The sequence below is a fragment of the Sciurus vulgaris genome, assembly GCF_902686455.1.
Source record: "Sciurus vulgaris genome assembly, chromosome: 5".
Lineage (NCBI taxonomy): Eukaryota > Metazoa > Chordata > Mammalia > Rodentia > Sciuridae > Sciurus > Sciurus vulgaris.
Window position 1 is genome coordinate 113666770 of NC_136465.1, and position 22222 is coordinate 113688991.

General features: G+C 35.7%; 1 protein-coding gene across 6 annotated transcripts in view; it reads right to left on the reverse strand.

The window, feature by feature from the left end:
* Positions 1-22222, reverse strand: part of TFCP2 (transcription factor CP2) — a 66630-nt gene that overhangs the window by 6427 nt on the left and 37981 nt on the right. The window contains exons 9-15 of one of the 6 annotated variants that reach the window (XR_013763812.1): positions 20295-20343; positions 19740-19833; positions 18275-18365; positions 16446-16573; positions 15938-16080; positions 9090-9141; positions 7675-7796 (exon numbers count right to left, since the gene is read on the reverse strand). Coding sequence is in view for 4 of the 6 variants with exons in the window: in XM_079139794.1 (XP_078995920.1) it covers positions 7759-7796; positions 9090-9141; positions 15938-16080; positions 16446-16573; positions 18275-18365; positions 19740-19833; positions 20295-20343 (595 nt within the window). In the remaining 2 variants the exon portion in view is untranslated. Of the gene's footprint in view, positions 1-7284; positions 7797-9089; positions 9142-15937; positions 16081-16445; positions 16574-18274; positions 18366-19739; positions 19834-20294; positions 20344-22222 lie in introns of those variants that run through there. The other 5 variants (XR_013763813.1, XM_079139796.1, XM_079139794.1 and 2 more) reach the window with 5 other exon arrangements.

Here is a 22222-nt window from a genome sequence, read left to right on the forward strand (position 1 = left end):
TTTTGTTTTTTGTTTGTTTTTAATCTTATCTCTCCCTTGACCTGTAAGGCTTTGCAAGATATAGGTACCTAATGTAGTGCTCCACCCCCAATCTGTTATCCTGTTTCCTTCTACTTTCATACTCCCATACTTTGCTTCAATACATTAATGGCTCACTGGTCTCCTTGGGCAATTATGCTATTCTTACCTCAGGACCTTTTATCTAAAACACTCTCCCACCAGCTGACCATATACTTACTCCTTATTTAGTATCTGTTCAAATGTCCCCATATCAGAATTTCCCAAGCCATATTTCCAAAAGTGCTTCTCCTTAGCCTCTATCCCTTTGCCTTATATTTCCTCTTAGCACTAGTATCTGACATATTGTTTTTCAGTCTTCTCTCACTTGACTGAATTCCATGAGACAAAGGTATTGTTTTATTCACTGTATTCTTAGCACAAAACCTGGTATTTGACATTTGGAAGCACAGTAGGTATTTATTGGATAGATGGATAAATGGAGGGACATTATTATTATTATTGGTACTAGGATTTAACCCAGGGGCACTCTACCATTGAGCTATACCCCCAGTCCTTTTGAAATTACTTTAATTTTGAGACAAGGTCTCCCTAATTTGCCCAGGATGGCCTTGAAGTGTAATCCTCCTGAATCTCTGGGATTACAGGCATGTTTCACTGTGCCTGAACAGCAGGATTTAAACTCAAGTTAGGCTGGTTCCAATCCTAGTCTATCTTTCGCTGCAACCAAGAAATTAAGAAGTCAAATCTACTGGCTACCAAGCCATCTCATCCTTTTATTTTATTTATTAAAAAAAATTTAGGTAGCATTGGGGATATAGCTCAGTTGGTAGAATGCTTGCTTGTCTCACAAGCACAAGGCCCTGGGTTCAATCCCCAGCCTGCAAAAAAAAAAAAAAAAAAAAAAAGTTAGGTATAGATGGGCACAGTGCCTTTATTTTGTTTATTTGTGGTGCTTAGGATTGAACCCAGTGCCTCATACACGCTAGGCAAGCACTCTACCACTGAGCCACAACCCTAGCCCCAAGCCTTCTCATCTTTAGGATTGAGAGGATGAATGGCTTAGAATATTGCCAAGAATTTTCCATAGTTCTCCCTTAGGGGACATTGGAAACTTCAAGCAGCTAGGACACAATAATGCAAAATGAAAAAACAACAGATCATTTTAAAAAAGCAATTTTGGGGATACCAGGCACTAATTTTCTATCTGTTGGAATTTAGAAGCAATGTCATGTGATCAAGAGTATGGATCCTAGAGCCAGACTGCCCCTATTCCTCCACTCACCAGTGTGGTGTGACCCTGGGCAAGGTACATAACTTCTCTGCCTTAGCTTCTTCATCTGCAAAATGGGGATAACAGTTTATCCCTCACAGGGTTTTGTGATGGTTAAATAGTTATATTACTAAATGTTTACAACTCACTCAGTGCTATGTAAATGTTATTTTAAATTACAAGTTATCTACTCAATTGTTCAAAAGGTTCTGCTCTTCCTGGGCATATACACAAGACAAAAAAGAAGAAAAATTCCCAGAGATCACTCTGTGAATCAGTGGGCTTAGTAACAAAAAACTTTCTAAAGAGGATGTTGGGCAGGCTAAAAAGGTATCTCATAGGCCTATACATTCAGAGTTCCAACAGTCATAGAAATTTGTCAACCCCAATGCCGGAGTTTTGTTGATTAATGCCATCACACTAGAAGGTAGCCAAGGCTGGGCACAGTGGCACATGCTTGTAATCCCAGCCACTCAGGAGGCTAAGGCAGGAGGATCACAAGTTCAAAGCCAGCCTGGGCAATTTAATGAGACCCTCTCTCAAAAGAAAAATTCTAAAAAGGGTTGAGGATGTGGCTCAATGGTAGTACTCTTGCTTAGCATGCAGAAAGCTCTAGGTTCAGTTCCCAGTACTATAAAAACAAGAGACCCGGCATGGTGGTACACACCTCTAATCCCAGTAGCTCAGGAGGCTGAGGCAGGAGGATTGCAAGTTCAAAGCCAGCCTCAGCAACTTAGTGAGGCCCTAAGCAATTTAGTGAGACCCTGTCTCAAGATAAAAATAAAAAGGGCTGGGGATATGGCTCAGTGGTTAAGTGTCCCTGGGTTCAATCCCTGGTACAAAGAGAAAGAAAAACAAAACAAAAATTCAGAAGACAGCTAAGCCATGAGCAGCAAGCACATTCTTTGAAAAAGAAGCAGAATTCAATTTCACAAGAAGCTCTAGATCAGTTAAAAGATCATCTGGACTTCTAGTGAACATCACAACTACTTATCATGAAGTCACTTATTCACTCTATTTTGCCCTTATGATACAATCACTACATAAGTTACTACAGTTGTGCCAATAATAACTGTAATTCTGCTCCAGTAAGCAGGGCCTTTGGAAGGCAAAGGTCAGATGGCAGCTGTTCAGGAAGCTCAAGTGCATAAGAATAGGAATAGAATTTCTATGTCTTTGAAATAGAATTGCAAAGAAAAGTGACAGAAATGATAATATTATGTTAAGAATAACAATGGATGCCCAATTCTAAATAATACTGCTTTATTCCAGACCAAGCTGCAGCATATATATGGACAGCTGGGAAGGCACAAATTACCAATAGGTAGTTTGTTTTAGGGGTAGGAAAAAAAAAAAAAAATCAAAAGACATAAAACCAAAAATAGAAGCCACAAAAATAAGGCACAGTGGCACATGCCTTTATCACAGCTACTCAGGAGGCTGAGGCAGGAGGATCACAAGTTCAAGGCCTGCATCAGCAACTAAGCAAGCAACTAACCCTATCTCAAAATAAAAAAGAGCTGGGGGATGTAGAGCACTGCTGGGTTCAATCCCCAGCACAGTAATAATAATAATATTAATAATATTAATACTGATAAAACTAAAAAAAAAAAACAACAACACAGCATCTGCAGATGAAATCTCCATCATGTCCTGGGCAGTATTTATACATCTGATTTATAGTTATGTCTGCATATGAAGGTGATCTTATACTTAGGAGTAGCCTTAGTTTATTGAGCAACTAAATATTTTATTTAAATTTTTTAAATATTTTTAAAAATATATTTAAAAATATATTTTAAAATATTTAAATATTTTACTTTATATTTTTTATATAAAGTAAAAAATAAAACTGCTTTATACTCATTATCCATTTTAGTCTCTCCAAAAAACCCTGTTATTGAACCCCTACTATATGAACTATTATCTCCTTTTTTCTTCTTCTTTTTTTTTTTTTTTTTTTTTTTTTTTTTTTTTACAGTGCTGGGGATTGAATCCAGGGTCTTGTGCATGCTAGGCAAGTACTACACCCCCAGCACTAGAGGGCAAGCTCAAGGAAGTGAATGAAAATCTGAAGCAAGATTATACAAATGTCTAGGGAAAGATATTAACTAATCCTTAAATGAAAAATTAGACAATAAATATCAGAAATAAAACAGGAATCTGTAGTGATTAAAATGAGGAATGTGTGCCTCACCTTAAATAAACCCACATAATAAACCAGTTATAACTCATATCCCAAAAGATCACATATGGTAAAAAATAATATAATTACAATATGATAGTATTATTTTAAATAGCAAGTTTCCTTATAATTGAAATTAGTCATTGAAAAAAATGTATATACAACTTTTAAATTTTTGAAACTTTTAAATTTTGAATATGAGAATACAAATGCTAGTCTTACTTGCAATTTCCCAGGTAACATTTTAGAAGAGGCCTATGTTCATAAGGAAAAACACAAAGGAAATGTTAAAGTGCAGAGGAAGATATAGAAAGAAAAAGGAAGTGGGTTCAAGGTCAAAGGTAAAATACAAGGTCATTAAAAGAAGCAAGGAATCCGCAGCATAAAAGCAGGTACTGGAAGCATTTCTGTCATGTCACATAGGACATCTTCCCCAGATCATTCCATTTTGCAGTGGTAGCATATTCTTCCTCATTTAAGTCTTGGAATTAGTATAATGAAGCAAAAATGTAATCATAAACTAAAAATAATTGTGCTAGCAGAAGAAGTTTTATCCCACAACTAAGAAAATAAGAGCATTTATACAAAAAACAGTCCTCTTTTCATATTCTATTCTCTATGAAATAGAATATAAATGATTCAGCGATGTGGGACATTTGTGTCATTCCTGTTAAGACTGGAGTCTTGTGATAGACCAATAGGGGCCAAAACAAATTGAATTCCTATAGAAGAACCATCCATGGCCAAGGAAGCAGACTAATGATTCAGTAAAATAATAAAATGAATTTACTTTAGCTTTCAGTGCCAAACTATCTAAAATTGTTAGTGACCAGAGAAAAGTTACAATGAAGAGGGAGAAGTTCAGTCCTGGCTTCAAATATTTACACTCTGAGTTACTGTCATGACTAAAGGCTGAAGTTTCATTCAGTCTTTCATGGTGATTTGTAAGACAGTTCAAATCTGAGCAACAATCCTATACAAAAGACTTTCTCAGAATACTTTGGTATATAAAGGGTTTTGAGAGCAGTCTTCCAATATGCACAAAGAAGAAATGCCTGGCTCCATTGTCCCACACCATACTCACTTACCAAACTTCCCCATGTACCTCTAGCCTAGTGGTGAGATTATGCTGTGCCCCTCATAAGCAACCCAGTGCCTCAAAGTGACTGACTTCTAGGAATGAGAACACCTGCCTCCTCAAGTGAACCTTGCCTTTTCGGGTCTTTGGCAATTTCTTTGTTGTATTATAATCACTTTCCAGTCAATAAGATCATCTCCATTTCTCTTCCTTTTAAATTACTTTTTAAATAAATCATTTATGTGGGCAAACATTCTTATTAGGCCATAATATTACACGATCAAATTTGTTAATAGCCACAATTCATTTTTAATGACTAATAATCCTTAAGAGTCCTGCTATGCCACCCTTTCTCCTTTTATTTCCCAACTTAATTATCAAGTCTTTATACTGATTTTCCTACATGAAACCTAGTATACTTCAAGGGAACAGTACAGACAATGGTAAGTCAAATAGAATCCTATTCCACATCTCAGAAAGATTAAAATTCAACCATTCTGCTTCTCCTATGCCTTCAATCTAATGAAAACATGAAACCATTTACTTTAAATATTTACTATCACAGAAAGATAAAATCCAGCAATTTTTGTTTCTAGAAATATATCTTAGAGATATGTGCAAAAAAACTCATGAAGATGCATGTTCAAATATATTTAACCTAAATGGCATCCACAGAGAAAAGTAATTTTTAAAAAAGAGTGAATACAACTGTAAATTCTAATATAGAAAGATATTCAATGTATGTTAAATATAAAAATCAAGTTGCAGATTATTGGTATAACACAAACCCTTCTGAGAGTGTGTGTGTGTGTGTGTGTGTATGTACTAGAAGGGGGAAAATTTCTTATAATGATTACCTCTTTAGAGTGGAACTAAAAGGTAAGAAGCAAAAGTTATGCCCTTCTTTATTGTTTGAATTTATAATTTTGTGTATTATTTTTATAATGAAAAAGGTAGTTTAAAATTTACATTTAATTGAAAGGACCAATAGTGAACATATGAAATTTTGTAAAGCAAATAAAATAATTACAATGTTCTATTACTATACCAATTCTTACCAATTATATAGCACTGGCAAAATAAATGTTTTGTGAGGGAGCTAAAGAAGGCCCAAGATATTTTCCAGTAAAATTAAAAATCTGTAATTATAATGCTGTATAAATTCATTTTCATAAACACTATTCTAATAAAACCCTGACTTCAAATAAAAATTAGTAAGTATAATTTATAGTCACTGTATTAATAGAATTCTGTGCATCATTTGCAATACATAAGAATCACAGATTCACAGATTTGGAAGGAACTTTCAAAGTCACCTAGTCCAACCTTCCCATCCTAACATCCAGATGAAATGGGGGAAAAAATCATAACCAATAGTAAACTAATAAGGAAAGGAAAGCCAACTTCACTGAAATAGAGAACCTGTCCTACTAGAAATTTCTCCTCAAAATGGGGACATCAAGTAATCACTCACTAAAAAAAAGCATTTTGGCTTAACATGTTGAGTTGCCTAAGTCAGTTTTAAAGAAGTCACTGACTTAATTTTCTGGTTTCGAGATTTTCAATTTGTTTCAAACCAAGAGAAATTCAACTGCATTGCAGTTTAATTTTAATAAACAAAAAATGTCTGTATAAAAAAACATTAAAACTCTGTCAAATACTTTAAACACACAAGCACACACACAAATCCAATACAGAATCTTAACATTGTCTCTGTTTACCTCAACACAACCTGTGGAGAGATTTCTAAAACTATAAGAATAAAAAGAAGACCCATGATACTGTACCCCCCCCCCCCCCCATCTCTCTCCTTCTCTCTCCTTCTTAAAGAAGAGTAAAAACATATGGTAAGAGTGTGACTGGGACAGGAATGAATGTCTTCTTTTTCTTTTTGATACTGGGGACTGAACCCTGGAGAGTTCTACCACTGAGCTACCTTCATTGCCCTTTTTAAAATTTTTGCTTTAAGACAGAGTCTTGCTAAGTTGCCCAGACTGACCTTGAAATTTTAATCCTCCTGCCTTGGCCTCCCAAGTCAGTGGACTTAGGTGTGTGCCACCATGTTAGGTAGCAATTAATTTCTTGTAAAGTTTATGTAAAATAATACCATATAAGTAGTTCCTACACCAAGAAAAGATTCAGAGGTGAAAGCAGTGATTAGCCTAATTCATGTATAAATAGTATGAGACTGTCATTTAAGAACAATGAATTTTACGAGTTACAGATAATCCTGAGTTTTTACCACCTCAAATTCTGATTCTGATAACAGGTGACAGTTTAAAAGTATCTTTTTGTAGGTCTTGATTTGTTCATCATTATTTAGGTGTGGTTTGTCTCTTTCAGTGGTTAATTCCTCAGTTCCCCAGAAAAGTCATGGTAAAAAACAATGGTGAGTACGGGCTATACAGAGTAGCACTGGATGGAAAATAATACCGGGTAGCCTAGATTTGGATTTTAGCATCACTACTTGCTAGCTGCTGGTAACTCAGCAAGTTACTTAGTAACTATGTGTCTCCATTTCCTCATCTTTAGTTAGGGATCACAGTAGTGCCTACTTCACATAGGATAATCCATTTAGAGAATTTATCTGCCTGGCTCAATAAATAAGTGGTCAAAATGACTACTAGTTGTAGTATTACAAGTGAACCAGAAGACATTCTATGTGTATTTCTCCTCACTGATGAAGTTTTCAGGAACTAACTGTGGCAAACACACACACACACACACACACACACACACACACACACACACACACACACACACACCAGATGACAGTATGGTTGATGCAAGAGATTGAGGACCTAGTCTTATGAATATAGATGTTCATTTTTATATTAGAAAAAAATTACATGACTCCATATCACAAAATTTAACATCTTTCCATTAAACATCACACAATTCCCATCATCGCTATGCCCTACATATACTCTAAATGATGTGGAATTCCTATTGATATTCAACAACAGGGGCCAAAATTTAACTAAAAAGTTGCTGCAGAACTGCATGTTGGGCAGTAATCTGTGTGTGACACAGAGCTTAGGCCAACACAGAGGGCTGAGATTCTGCCTTCAGGGCCTAGATTCCCCCCAACAGAGTTAGATGAGCCAGGTTCCTGCAGACCTTCAAATCTCCATTCACATGCCAAGAGGGCAGTTTTCAAGAGGTGAGGGAAGCAGCGGCCACTAAGCATGGAATGCTCCACTCCTACTTCAGTATAATATGATAGCTATCATTGGTTTCTGCTGTAAAAAAGAGAGAGAAGAAGAGAAAGAGAAAGAGAGAGAGAGAGAGAGAGAGAGAGAGAGAGAGAGAGAGAGAGAGAGAGAGGGAGGGAGAGAGAGAAAAGAGAATTTTTAGTCACCTTTAAAACACAGTAGGAGAAAAAAATCTACAGTACGGTTCTTGCAAGAGGGAATAAAGCCAGTACGTGATAAGAGCTGCATACGAGCTGGGTGTAGTGGTGCACACCTGTAATCCCAGCAGTTTGGGAGGCTGAAGCAGGAGGACTGTAAATTCAAACACAGCCTCAGCAACGTATTGAGACCCTGTCTCAAAATAAATAAAAAACTGGCTAGGGAGGTGACTCAGTGGTTTAACCACCCTTGCATTAAAACCCTGGTAACAAAAAAAATAAAAAATAAAAAGAGCAACATACTCATCATTTAGCACAGAATACAGATGGTGCCTGACTTATGATAGTTCCATTTATGATACTTTAGCTAACAAAGGTGCAAAAGTGATATGCATTCAGTAGAAACTGTACTTTGAATTTTGATCTTTTCCCGAGCTAGGGAATAAATGTTATGAAACTCTATCGTGATGCTGGGAAGTGGCAGTGAGGCACAATTTGGGATAAGCAGCAAGATTATCAGGGGAAACAATAATTCTACACTGTGTTGGAATGTCAAGCTATAATGTTGGATAGGTTAGGTGAATTAAATACATTTTCAACTTTTGACATTTTCAACTTAGGATGGGTTTATCAGGATGTGACCCTACCACAAGTCAAGGAGCATTCATAATAAATAGGTACTATAAAATACTGTGGCTTTATTTCCTCATTTGTCAACAGAGGATGGAAGAGAATGGTAAGAAAGCTGTCAGGTGTTCTTTGTTGACTTTGATAATGGTAAGAAGGCCAACTCACACAAAAAAACAATCTCTAATAATGCCACTTTTTCTGTTTCATATGTGATTTCTTCCCTATTTCTCCTCAAAGAAGTCAATTATGAAAAGAGTTTTATTTTCCTTTGACTGTGGATTTGAACCCAGGACCTTGTGCATGCTAAATATGTGTTCTACCACTGAGCTGCACTCACAGCCTGAAAAAAAGCTTTGAAAAGACTTAGAACCTGGGTTGGGATGTGGATCAGTGGTAGAACACTTGCCTAGCATGCATGAGGCACAGAGTTCAATCCCCAGCACCACATATAAAACTAAATTAACAAAATAAAAGTATTGTGTCCGTCTACAACTAAAAAATATTTTAAAAAAGACTGAGAAACTAAAAGTTATTTGTCTTACAATTTCATTACCTTTCATTGTGTCCAGAATAAAACAGGCTTCTTCCTGAAAGTTCTGTATCATCTGAAAAAAAGCAAGAAAATTTGGTGATTATTAAAACCTTTGGTTTGCTATATTATTTTGACAATGTGGTTTTTTTATAACATTAGATTTAAGTAAAAAAACATTCCCATTTCTGTGTTCCTAAGGAGGGGTTTATATGAGGGGCTTTATAGGTCACAAATAGAGTATACCTGAATTTCTACAGAATCATGTAAGTGTTTTTCTCCCAATTTTCAAAAGCCTGCTTCATGAGTCTGTTTTCTTGGGTGTCCGCCCCATGTCTGATTTTGTATTTTTCTTGGTTAACCCCAAGATTTTTCAAGGGGCACAAAGACACTAATAGACACTTATGGGAGAACTGACATCCAGGTCTTCACTTTCCATAAGAACATTTTTCTAAATCCTCTTCAGTTTTTCTTCCCTATTTCCCCTTCTCAAACTCCCATTTTTTTTTTTTTAATATTTCTAGTTGCAGTTGGACACAAGATCTTTATTTATTTATTTAATGTGGTGCTGAGAATCAAACCCAGTGCCTCACACATGCCAGGCAAGCTCTCTACCACTGAGCCACGATCTCAGCCCTTCAAACCCCCATTTTTCACTTAACAAAATAAAGGCATGAATTTCACCCTTCTAGAATACTACTAAGAATACTAGAATACTACAAAGGTGCTCTGGCCTGGGGCGTAAAAGCCTCAGAGTGCCAAAGTGGAACTGCAAAAGTGAACTCTAATGACTGGGTAACACTCTCCTATGAGTTACATGGTTTCTAATTCTTTCCTTTCCCTAGAATTGAAGAGTGACCTAATCTCAAATTGTCAAATGATATATGTCTCAAAATAATTTGTGATAACATCACTGCATAATTTTTAGTACATAACTCAGAAGTTAAAAACAAAAAACAGTGATGAGGTTGTAACAAAACTCCATCAGTTCTTATTTATCAATTTAGGTGAATTAGATTCCATTCACCTAATACTGTGTCATTTTAGCAATTAATGAGCAGTATTCACCTACAAATTAATTGTATGCTAGGGTGAGGGTAGGGATGAAACTATTCCATTGACCTCATTAATAGATGCATGTATAATAAATTTATTTCTTTTTCCAGCACTGGGGATTAACCCCACTAAGCATGTGCTCTATCACTGAGTTACACCTATAGCATTTTTTCTCAATGTTTAATAATTACCTATCAAATATGTAATTTCTATTATTTTTAATTAGTTACATAATTATGATAATTCTATTCAGAAGAAATAATTATTAAACTTTTATTGAAAATAAAAGTTTTCCTAAAACCTCTTCAGTTTTGGTTGAAACAAATTTTTTTTTCAAAGGAATATGGCAGGATAATCAATAAAAGACATTCAAACATAAAATGTTATGGTCAGATACAAGTCTATGGGAAGTTGAGTGCAGTGACTGTAATCCCAGTTACTCAAGAGGTTCAGGCAGAAGATCATTAAATTTGAAGGCAGCCTGGGCAAATTAGAGATCCTGCCTCAAAGTAAAAAATAAAAAGAATCCGGGTGCAATTCAAAGCCTGTAATCCCAGCAGCTCAGGAGGCTGAGGCAGGAGGTTTCCAAGTTCAAAGCCAGCCTCAGCAACTTAGCAAGTCCTTATCTCAAAATAAAAAATAAAAACCAAAAGGGCTGAGGATGTGGCTCAGTGGTTAAGCACCACTGGGTTCAATCCCCAATAGAAAGAAAGAAACAAACAGAGAGAGAGAGAGAGCGAGAGAGAGAGAAAGAGAAGGAAGGAAGGAAGTTAGTTCTAACTCATACAGAAAAGCAAAGTCATGTATTTTTTTAAAATGGTTGGTGTTTCTATTTAATCACTCTTATAATTCTGATCCCTTGTACTTGCGGGGGCGGGTAGCGGGAATCACTGTTGTATTTAAGTTACATGGAATGCAATTAGAATAGTGATGAAACCATTTCATTCTTTTTTTTTTTTTTTTTTTTTTTTTTTTTTGCGGTGCTGGGGATTGAACCCAGGGCCTTGTGCTTGTGAGACAAGCATCTACCAACGTCCACTCCAACGTTGGTAGATACTATAGCTCCAACGTCCACTTCATTCTTTTAAAAATATTTTTATTGTTTGGTACCAGGGATTGAACCCAGTGGTACTTAACCACTAAGTCACATCTTTAGCCTCTCCACCCCCCTTTTTTTTTCTTTCTGTTTTTTACTTTGAGCTAGGAACTTGCTAAGTTGTGGAGGCTGGCTTTAAACTTGGAATCCTCCTGCCTCACCTGAGCTGCTGGGATTACAGGCATGTGCCACTGTAATCATTCTTAAATGTCATAATGTGCCCAGGAATAACATCTTTTACAACTTTGTTTCCCTCAAATGGTAAATCTTTTATAACTATTTTAAAAATTTTAAATTAGGTTGGGTATGGTGGTACTTGTTTATAATCCCAGTGATTTGGGAGGTTAAGGCAGGATGATTGCAAGTTTGAGATTAGCCATGGCAACTTAGTGAGACCCTGTCTGAAAACAAAAAATTTTAAAAAGGGCTGAGTAGTGTAGCTCAGTGGTAAAGTATCCTGGGTTCAATCCCTAGTACCAAGAAAAGAAAAAAAAAAAAAAAAAAAAAAAAGATTAGGAAATAAGAAAGCAAAAATTGTCTGAGCCAGACATGGTGGTACACAGTCCCAGTTCCTTAGGAGGCTGAGGTAGAAAGATTAGAGGTAGGAAGATACTTGAGCCTAGGAGTTTGTGGCTAAAACGCAAATTACTAAAATTTGTGATGAAAAAGGAAATATCACAACAGACACTACTGAAATACAGATGATAATCAGAAAATATTTTGAAAACTGATAGTCTAATAAAATAGAAAATCTTGAAGACATTGACAAATTTCTAGAGAGATGTTACCCAAATTGAAGCAGGAGGACATAGAAAATTTAAACAAATCAATTTTAAGCAAAATTGTAGATGCTATCGAAAGCCTACCAACAAAGAAAAGCCCAGGACCAGACAGAGTCTTAGCAGAGTTCTATCAGAACTTCAAAGAAGAACTAACACCAATCCTCCTCAAATTATTCCATGAAACAGAAAAGGGGGAACCTTTCCAAACTCATTCTATAAGCTAGTATCACCTTGATACCAAAAACAGACAAAGACACATCAAGGAAGGAAACTTCAGATGAATATCCCTAATGAACATAGATGCAAAAATTCTTGATAAAATCCTGGCAAATCACCTACAAAAACATATTAAAAAGATAGTGCACCATGATCAACTGGGGTTCTTCCCAGGGATACAAAGTTGGGTTCAACATATAGAAATCAAAAAATATAATTCATCACATTAATGAACTTAAAGAGGACTAGAGTAGTAGAGCACTTGCCTGGCATGTATGAGGCCCTGGGTTTGATTTTCAGCACCACATGTAAATAAATAAAATAAAAGATCCATTGACAACTAAAAAAATAAATAAATAAATAAACAAAGACAAGAATCACATGATAGGGCTGGGGTTGTAGCTTAGTGGTAGAGTGTTGCCTAGCATGTGTGAGACACTGGGTTCAATTCTCAGCACCACATATAAATAAACATATAAATAAATTAATTAAATAATTAAAAGTCCATCAATAGCTAAAAAAAAAAAAAAAACACATGATTATCTCAACAGATGCAGAAAAAGCATGTGACAAAATACAACATCATTTATATTCAAAACACTAGAAAAACTAGGGATAGTAGGAACATACCTCAACATTGTAAAAGCTATATATGTTAAACCCAAGGCCAGAATCATTTTAAATGGAGAAAAATTGAAAGCATTCCCTGTAAAAACTGGAACAAGACAAGGATGCCCTCTTTTACCACTTCTATTCAACATAGTCTTTGAAACTCTAGCCAGAGCAACTAGACAGAAGAAATTAAAGAGATAATAGGAAAAGAACTCACACTATCCCTATTTGTTGATGACATGATTCTATACTTAGAAGACCAAAAAACTTCCACCAAAAAGCTTCTAGAATTCTTAAATGAATTCAGAAAAGTAGCAGAATATAAAACTAACACCCATAAATCAACTGCATTCCTAAACATCAGTGATGAATCAACTGAAAGAGAAATTAGGAGAACTACCCCATTCATAATAGCCCTGAAAAAGATAAAATATTTGGGCAACAATCTAACAAAAGAGGTGAAAGACCTCTACAATGAAAACTATAGAACACTAAAGCAACTGAAGAAGACCTTAAAAGTTGGAAAGATCTCCTGGGTTCTTAGATAGGCAGAATTAATATTATCAAAATGGCCACACTACCAAAAGCACTATACAGATTTAATGCAATTCCTATTAAAATTCCAATGATATTCTTTACAGAAATAGAAAAAGCAGTCATAAAATTAATTTGGAAAAATAAGAGACCCAGAATAGCCAAAGCAATGCTCAGTGAGAAAAGTGAAACAGGAGGCATCACAATACCAGGTCTTAAATTATACTACAGAGCTATAGTAACAAAAACAGCATGCTTTGGCACCAAAACAGCCATAAAAACCAGAAAACACAGAGACAAACCCATATAAATACAGTTATCTCACACTAGACAAGGCACCATAAACATATATTGGAGAAAAAAATAGCCTTTTCAACAAATGGTGCTGGGAAAACTGAAAATCCATATGTAGCAAAATGAAATTAAACCCCTATCTCTCACCTTGCACAAAACTAAACTCAAAGTGGATCAAGGACCTAGGCATTAGGCAAGAGACCTTATGCCTACTAGAAGAAAAAGGAGGCCCAAATCTCCATCATGTCAGCTTAGGAACTGAATTCCTCAACGAGACTCCTAAAGTACAGTAAGTAAACTCAAGAATCAATAAATAGGATGGTATCAAACTAAAAAAACTTCGCAGCTAAGGAAATAATCAAGAATATGAATAGACAGCCTTTAGAAGGGGAGAACATCTTTGCCACCTGCACCTGAAAGTATTATCTCCACAATATATAAAGAACTCAAAAAACACTAAAAAAACAAATAACCCAACCAGTAAGTGGGCAAAGGAACTGAACACACACTTCACAGAAGAAATATCATCAGTCAACAAACATATGAAAAAGTGTTCAACATCTCTAGCAATTAGAGAAATGCAAATTAAAATTACACTGAGATTTCAACTCACTCCAGTCAGGATGGCAATTATCAAGAATAAAAGGAACAACTAATGTTGGTGAGGATGTGGGGAAAAGATACTACATTGCTGGTGGGGCTAAAAATTGGTGCAACAACTATGGAAAGCAGGATGGAGATTCTTCAGAAAACAAAATGGAACCCAGTTATCCCACTCCTCAGTATATACCCAAAGGTCTTAAAATCAGCATACTGGGCTGGGGAGATAGCTCAGTTGGTAAAGTGCTTGCCTTACAAGCACAGGGCCCTGGGATCGATCCCCAGCACTGCAAAAAAAAAAAAAAAAAAATCAGCATACTATGGTGACATGGCCACATCAATGTTCACAGCAGTTTAATTCACAATCGCGAAGCTATGAAACCAAACTAGGTGCCTTTCAACACATGAATGGATAAAGAAAATGTGGTACATATACACAATGGAATATTACTCAGCCATAAAGAATGGAATTGGGGATGGGGCTGTAGCTCAGGGGCAAAGCGCTTGCCTAGCACATGTGAGGCACTGGATTCAATCCTCGACACTACATAAAAATAAATAAATAAAATAAAAGCATACTGTCCACCTGCCAAAAAAAAAAGAAAAAAAGAAAAAAAGGAAGAAGAATGGAATTACAGCATTTGCTGGTAAATAAATGAAACTGGAGACTATCATGCTCAGTGAAATAAATCAATCCCAAAAGACCAAAGGCTGAATGTTTCCTCTGATATGATATGTTTTCTCAGATATTAACACACAATGGGGTGGGGGTGGAGAATAGAAATTCATTGGATTAGACAAAAGGGAACGAAGGGAAGGGAGTGGGATGGGAATAGGAAAGAGCACTGCAGAATGAATCGGACATAACTTTCTGACCAGTGTTAATTCCACTCTTAACTCCATGTACAACCATAATGATGGGAAGTTATATTCCGTGTGTGTATAATATGTCAAAATACATTCTACTGTCATGTATAACTAAAGAGAACAAATAAGGGCAGGGGTTGTGGCTCAGCAGTAGAGTGCTTGCCTAGCATGTGTGAGGCACTGGGTTTGATCCTCAGCACTACATAAAAATAAATAGGGCTGGAGATATAGCTTAGTTGGTAGAGTGCCTACCCCGCAAGCACAAGGCCCTGGGTTCAATACCCAGCATCGCAAAAATAAATAAATAAATAAAATAAAGGTTAAAAAAAAAAAAAGAATGCAGCCAGGTGTGGTGACACACGCCCATAATCCCAGGGGATTGGGAGGCTGAGGCAGGAGGATTCTGAGTTCAAACATAGCATCAGCAAAAACAAGGTACTAAGCAACTCAGTAAGATCCTGTCTCTAAATAAAATACAAAATAGGGCTGGGGATGTGGCACAGTGGTTGAGTGCCCCTGATTTCAATCCCTGGTAGCAAAAAAAAAAAAAAAAAAGAAAGAAAGAAAAAGAATGCTTTTCCTTAAAAAAAAAAAAAAAAAACAAAAGCAAATAGGAGTTCATGGCCAGTGTAGGCAACATAGTGAGATCCCATCTTAAAAACAAACGAAAAACTTAAAAAAAAAAAAAAAAATTTAGAAAACTCCAGTCTATAAAAAAACAGAACTCTTCCCCAGTGAACTGATCTTGCTGTTGTTACATAGTGCCCTGACAAACTAATTATCCTCTGGTAATTCAACTGTACTGAAAAACCTACCTCATCACTGATGAGCACATGGATTCCTGTTGGCCCCTGCTTGTAAATCTGGCTGATCTGGCGAGGAGAAATGCTGAAAAGCTGAGCAATTTTTTCTGTCAATTCAACAGCTGTCAGTTCTTCTAGATAGATAGCATGGTATACTGCAAAGGGGAGAGAGCAACAGTAGTCAGTACAAAGGTTCTCTGCTTTCACAGGTAATCTAACCACTAAGAATGCTCACTTTCAGAAGGACTCACAAATCAGTTCTGGCTCAGGTACTTGCTAGCTGTGTGATTTAAGGAGAGTTATTTAACACCCCCAACCCTCATTTTCCTCATCTAAATGTTGGAGATACCAATAAAATTTATAACCAAAAGGAAATTATTAGTTTTAAAAATTAAAGTGTGTAAAAAGTGTTGGAAATAGTACCTGACATATAGTAGGAGCTCAATAAATGAGAGCAACATAGCCATAAGTCATCTCTTCACCTTTCTTCATCTGGCCTGGTCTGCCCAGAACAACCTACCGAAGAAAGTACCATTTGAGTCTCCATCCTCATGCTTCTGTTGCGGTTGCTGCTGCTGTTGCTGCTGCTGTTCCCTCAATTGCAATGATTCCTGACAGACGTAAATGGTTAACCTTGGTCGCACCATCCTAAGCGGTGAAGAAAAGGGTTGTTAATCTTGCATATTTTATGGAGGATTCATTTTAAAGGAAAACCTGTATTTCTACATCAACAGTATAGAGCAGGGGTTGAAACAGGCAACTCATGAACTAAATACAATTTGTTTGCCATGCTCTATTAGTTCCCCTATGGTCGCTTTTGTTTCTTTAAACTGAACTAGTTCCAACAGGAGGCATCAGATAAACCTCTGAACTTTGACTTTTCTTGAAAATTCATATCAGCAATCCAGGGACCCCATTCTCACATGAAAACAATCATGTTATCCTTACATGATATATGCATTCTTGACTAAACCCTAAACTTTGACTGTCATTCCTTTATATTATCTATGTAGTCCCTGTAGTCATTTAAGTTTGTAACCTTTGGTGAAAAGGTTAGAAATACCCAAAATGTAATGAATCAGTGCTTTATGGATCAGGCTCAAGACACACATTTTACTTAAAAATGCCAATAAACTGAAGAATCTTACCTTCTCCTAAGTAGCCTAAGTCTCTTACTACTTACTCAAAGGTATACATTTACATCTTGATCTGATCATCTTATTCCTTCCTATTTCTAAACACTCTTAAGATAATACACTTAAAATGAAAGATCCATTTCTTTCCCCAAGTTGCTGACCATTGAACTTCACCTCTTTCCTTACTATCTTCCAAGATGGCAGCCAATCTGATTAAATATCCTTTGTGATATCACAAACATAAATTCTCCACAATTTATTAGTTATTTGGGTCTGTTGTCATTGACCTCTGTTGTTTCCATCAACATTACATTACCACTACCTATTTAAAACTGTTAATCTCAAAAAAAGATTTCAAATTAATCTTTATTACAAGAATCATTTGTAAACAGACACTTATATAATTCCTATGGTTATAGTTCAGTGGTAGAGAATTTGCCTAGCATGCTTAAGACCCTGAGTTTGATCTTCAGCATCACGTTAAAAATAAATAAATAAATCCTCTCCAAATTTTGGAAAGATCTGTTCTCCAGTTAAAATTGATTCAGGGCTTTAGTACCTGCTGCTCCTTCTGCCTAGAATGTTCTTCCCTCATGACTCCATAGCTCCTTCATCATTCTTGTAACAGTGTAAATATCCCCTCCTCACAGACCTCTTTCCTGACCATCTTCTCTGTACTCTGTATCCCATAATCTTGTTTTTGCATATTTGTTTTATTTTCCTTTAAAGCCCTATCACTGTCCAAAATATTTATTGTTTATATCTATTTTTCTCCCTTTCAGAAAGTAAACTCATCGGTTAAAAAAAATGTGGAAAAAAAAGTAAACTAATGGGTACCTTGTCTGCTTTGCTCATAAATATGTCTCCAGACCCTATAATAGTAACCGGCTCATGATAAGAACAATGCATATTTATTGAATGAAAAAACTACCTAGAAATTGGGCTAGGGATGTAGCTCAGTGGTAGAGCATTTGTTTAGCATGTATAAGACACTGGGTAAGATCCCCACCACTGCAAAAAATGGGTATTATGAAGAATCAATCATAAATTTAAGAAAGGATTTTTTTTTATCTGTGTTTACTTGGTACATAGGTAGTATTTTTAAAAATGTTTTAACACAATGCATTTAATTGTGCAGAATATTGTGAAGAATTCCTGAACCCAAATTCACCTGAAATCCAACTTCATTGATATTTTAACACTAATTACATACCGGCCTTTTAATGCATTAAAAAGTCTGATTCCATCTGCAGGGCCACAGATTTGGATCACATCATCTCTAGTTAGTTTCAGTAAATCTGCCCCTGGAATAAATATAAGAAAGTGGGTGACAAAGGCAAAGGTTTTCTTTGTTAATAACTATTAAGATGGGCTCTATTACAAGTACACCTCATCACCAGTATGTTATAACCCATGATCTTTTGCATGGTACATAAGGTTCTTTATGGTACAGAAGATGGCCCCTGCCTCATCTTCTGTCTCAATTCTCAACCAATTAATTTCTTCACTTAACCCTATGCTTTCATCATGCTGGTGGTGCTGAAAGAGCAAGTTGTTCTTCCTGCCTGAAATATCCTTGACTATCTGACTAGAAGGTTCCTCTCCTCATCCCTCAAGATTCACCTCACATGTCATATATGCTCCTTAATATCGACCCTCCCCTAAACATCTCACTTCATACAAACCTGTGTTGGAACATTATCTACTGGGGTTCTATTTTTTTTTTTTTAATTTTTAAAATTGTTTGTTCTATTTAGTTATACATAACAGCAGAACACATTTTGATTCATTGCACAAATGGGGGACAATTTTTCATTTCTCTGGTTGTACGTGATGTAGAGTCACACCATTCATGTGATCATACATGTACACAGGGTAATGATGTTTGTCTCATTTCACCATCTTTCCTTCTCCCCACCCCATCCCCTCCCTCATATTTCCCTCTACACAATTCAACATTCCTCCATTCTTCCCTTGCCCCCCTCCCCTTGGGTTTTATTTTGATTTGATCTTTTACATACTAGATGATGAATGAACTCTTTGATCCAGAAGTATGTCTTAACAATTTGTATATTCCTACCACAGCTGGTACACAGAATATACTAAATAAAAGTGGACTGTGTAAATAAAATGCAATATAGTGATATCAAAGGGGAAATTTTTACTGCAAATGTCCCTTGATAAAATTATATATGGAATATACATTTTTAAAAGTACTGCATGGAATAAATAGTTTTAAATTAAAATGAGTTCAAACCAAAAAGTGTTTCTTTTTAAGTTTCTCACAGCAAGCTGCAAATGGTGACAAATCTGAATGATTTTATGAAATTTGTATCATCAAAAAAACGCACTAAGCTGGGCACAGTGGTGCACACCTATAAATTTGGTAACTTAGGAAGCTGAGAGAGGAGAATCACAAGTTCAAAACCAACCTCAGCCACTTCGTGAGGCTCTAAGTAGTTTAGTGAGACCGGTCTCAAAATAAAAAATAAAATGGCCTGGGATATGGTTCAGTGGTAAAGTGCCCCTGGGTCAATCCCTGGTACAAAAAAAAAAAAAAAAAAAAAAAGAAGAGAAAAAAAGGGAAAAATATTCTCTAAGATTATAAACATGTCTATCAGGATATCAGAATACCCTAGCATGATTTTGCTCATATGAAAAGAAAAACAAAATTTAACCTGAGAAGTTGGTAAAAAGCCTGGTGAATGTAGAAAAACGGTTTCGATGCAACCACTGCTGAGCTTCCTGAGGTGTGGTTGTTGGTAGGAGGTTCTGAAAGGGAGAAAGCATGTTTTGGGTAATTAAATAGATTCTCTTCCCACGCACACCCACTCAGCAGGGCTAGCTTATTTGGAAGTTCTTTACACTACCTCAATCTCTTTCTCTAACCAAGAAGCTCCATCCTTATCTTTCCCACTAGACTGTTAGCTCCTCAAATTCAAGGGTTCCTATAGTCCCAGCTACTCAGGAGGCTGAGGCAAGGGATCACTTAAGCTTACAAACATGAGACCACTCTGAACAACATAATGAGACCCTTTTCAACAAAACAAAACAAAAAAATCCCCAAGTGTCCTCCATTATTTGCTTCATATCTCCAGTCCCTAGAGAAAAAATTCAATGAATGCTTGCTTAATGAATAATATCCCTTAAAAGCTGGGCATTTCTACATAATTGCAGAGTCATCAAACTATTATTAGACATTGCAAATAACTAACATTCAACTTTAGACTTACATCTGTGACTGGAGGGGGTGGATCTGGCTGGTGGTTTGGTGAACCATTTCTAAAGAAACATTTAAAATAAAAGGATCAGTCTATGACTCATAGTAGGGTCCATTATCTCATTCTTCATCTTTACAGTAACTCCTAAGCTAGAGATTTAAAACAATCTGTGCACTCTCATAAAACATTCTTATTCATTGATCCAAAATTTCAAGTTATGTGTTAATTAACCTAAAAACTTTGGCGGCGGGGTGGGAGGCTGTGGCTCAGCAGTGGAACGCTTGCCTTGCATGCACTCAGCACCACATTAAAAAATAAATAAATACAATAAAAAGGTATTGTGTCCATCTACAACTGAAAATATTTTTTAAAAAAAGTTTGGGGGAAGAGAATAAACTGTCATTGGCAACATTTTTATTACTGAGGAAATTGATAAAATGTCAAAATTTTAAAAAGTTGAAACTGCTGAGAAAATTATAGCATAAGAAATATTTACAAGGGATTAGGGACATAGCTCAATGGCAAAGCACTTGCCTAGAAAGCAGGAGGCCCAGGGTTCAATTCCCAGAACTATAAAGTAATAAATAAATAATATTTATAAGAAATATTAGAATGAAAAATATTGGGATATAAAAGTACTAGTATTTTACTACTATTACTACTATATTAAATAGGTAAACATACACATACAGGAAAAATACTGAAAAGAAAATGCATGAAATGCATACTTTTCTAATGAAAAACAATTACTTTTAAAGCAGCTTAAATATTAGTACTAATTTGTGATCCAAGGATTATCTCCAAACCATTGGTTTTTCTTTATGCTTTCTTTTGTCTGTGGATAATCCGTTTTCCCTGATGCTCACCCTTTTTATGGGGAAAAAAATTTAGCCTAATATTGAAGTACAGGACAAAGAAGAGAGCAAAATTTATAACACAAACCCTAAACCACCTATAAATATTTAAATTTCCTACTAGAAGATTGTACTATCCTTGTGGATGTTAAGAATTTTTTTTTTTCAAAAGAGGTCTTTTTTTTTTTTAGTTTTGTACAGTGGTGCACACCTGTAGTCCCAGGTACTTCAGAGGGTGAGGCAAGAAGATCACAAGACCCTGCCTTTAAAAAAAAAAAAAAAAAAAAAGTTTTCTTCTTTTAGCCTTAGCTAAAATTTGGTATTAAAACTTAGTAATTTGGTATTAAAACTTAATAATTTAAAAAAATGGTAATTAATTTGTCTTAGGGTCCTGGTTATATGTAGACCTACAAATAAATGCCTCTTTTTATTCTTAATTGCTTCATTTTGAATATTTAAGCTATCTTAATTAAATACTTTTAAGAAGTAGGTCAAATAAATAGAGCCTAAATAAATATAAAAACAAACATTACAAACAAACAATATTCTCACACATTTTGGTAGACTATTTTCAAGTTGTAATATGGCCATATAGAATACATGTTAAATGCTACAACTGTAAGACAGTTACTTGTTAAAATTGGGGCAGGGTTCTACATCAACTTTCAATTATCTCTGATAATAAAAGACAATATGCCAAGATTAAATGCAATCCCATAGATAATTCTAAAACTTATTTTAGCCATCATCTTCAAACTACTTTCCCCAATGATCACAGATCCAGAATAACTAGGTGTTAGCAGCATTCTTAACAAGTAACAAAATAGATTTTAGTGTCTATACAACTGTGTTTCCAGTTGCCAATGACCACTCCCTGGTGCAAGTATGATCAAGAAGTGAAATAACAACATGAGCAGTAATAAGGTGAATGAAGATGATGCCCAGATAATCAAGACAGGTGCTGGTGCACACCTGTATGTAATCACAGACTTGGAAGGCTGAAGTAGGAGAATCCCAAGTTCAACTCACCTTAAAATTTAAAAAAACTAAAAGAAATTAAAAAAAAAAAAGTTTGGTATGATGAAA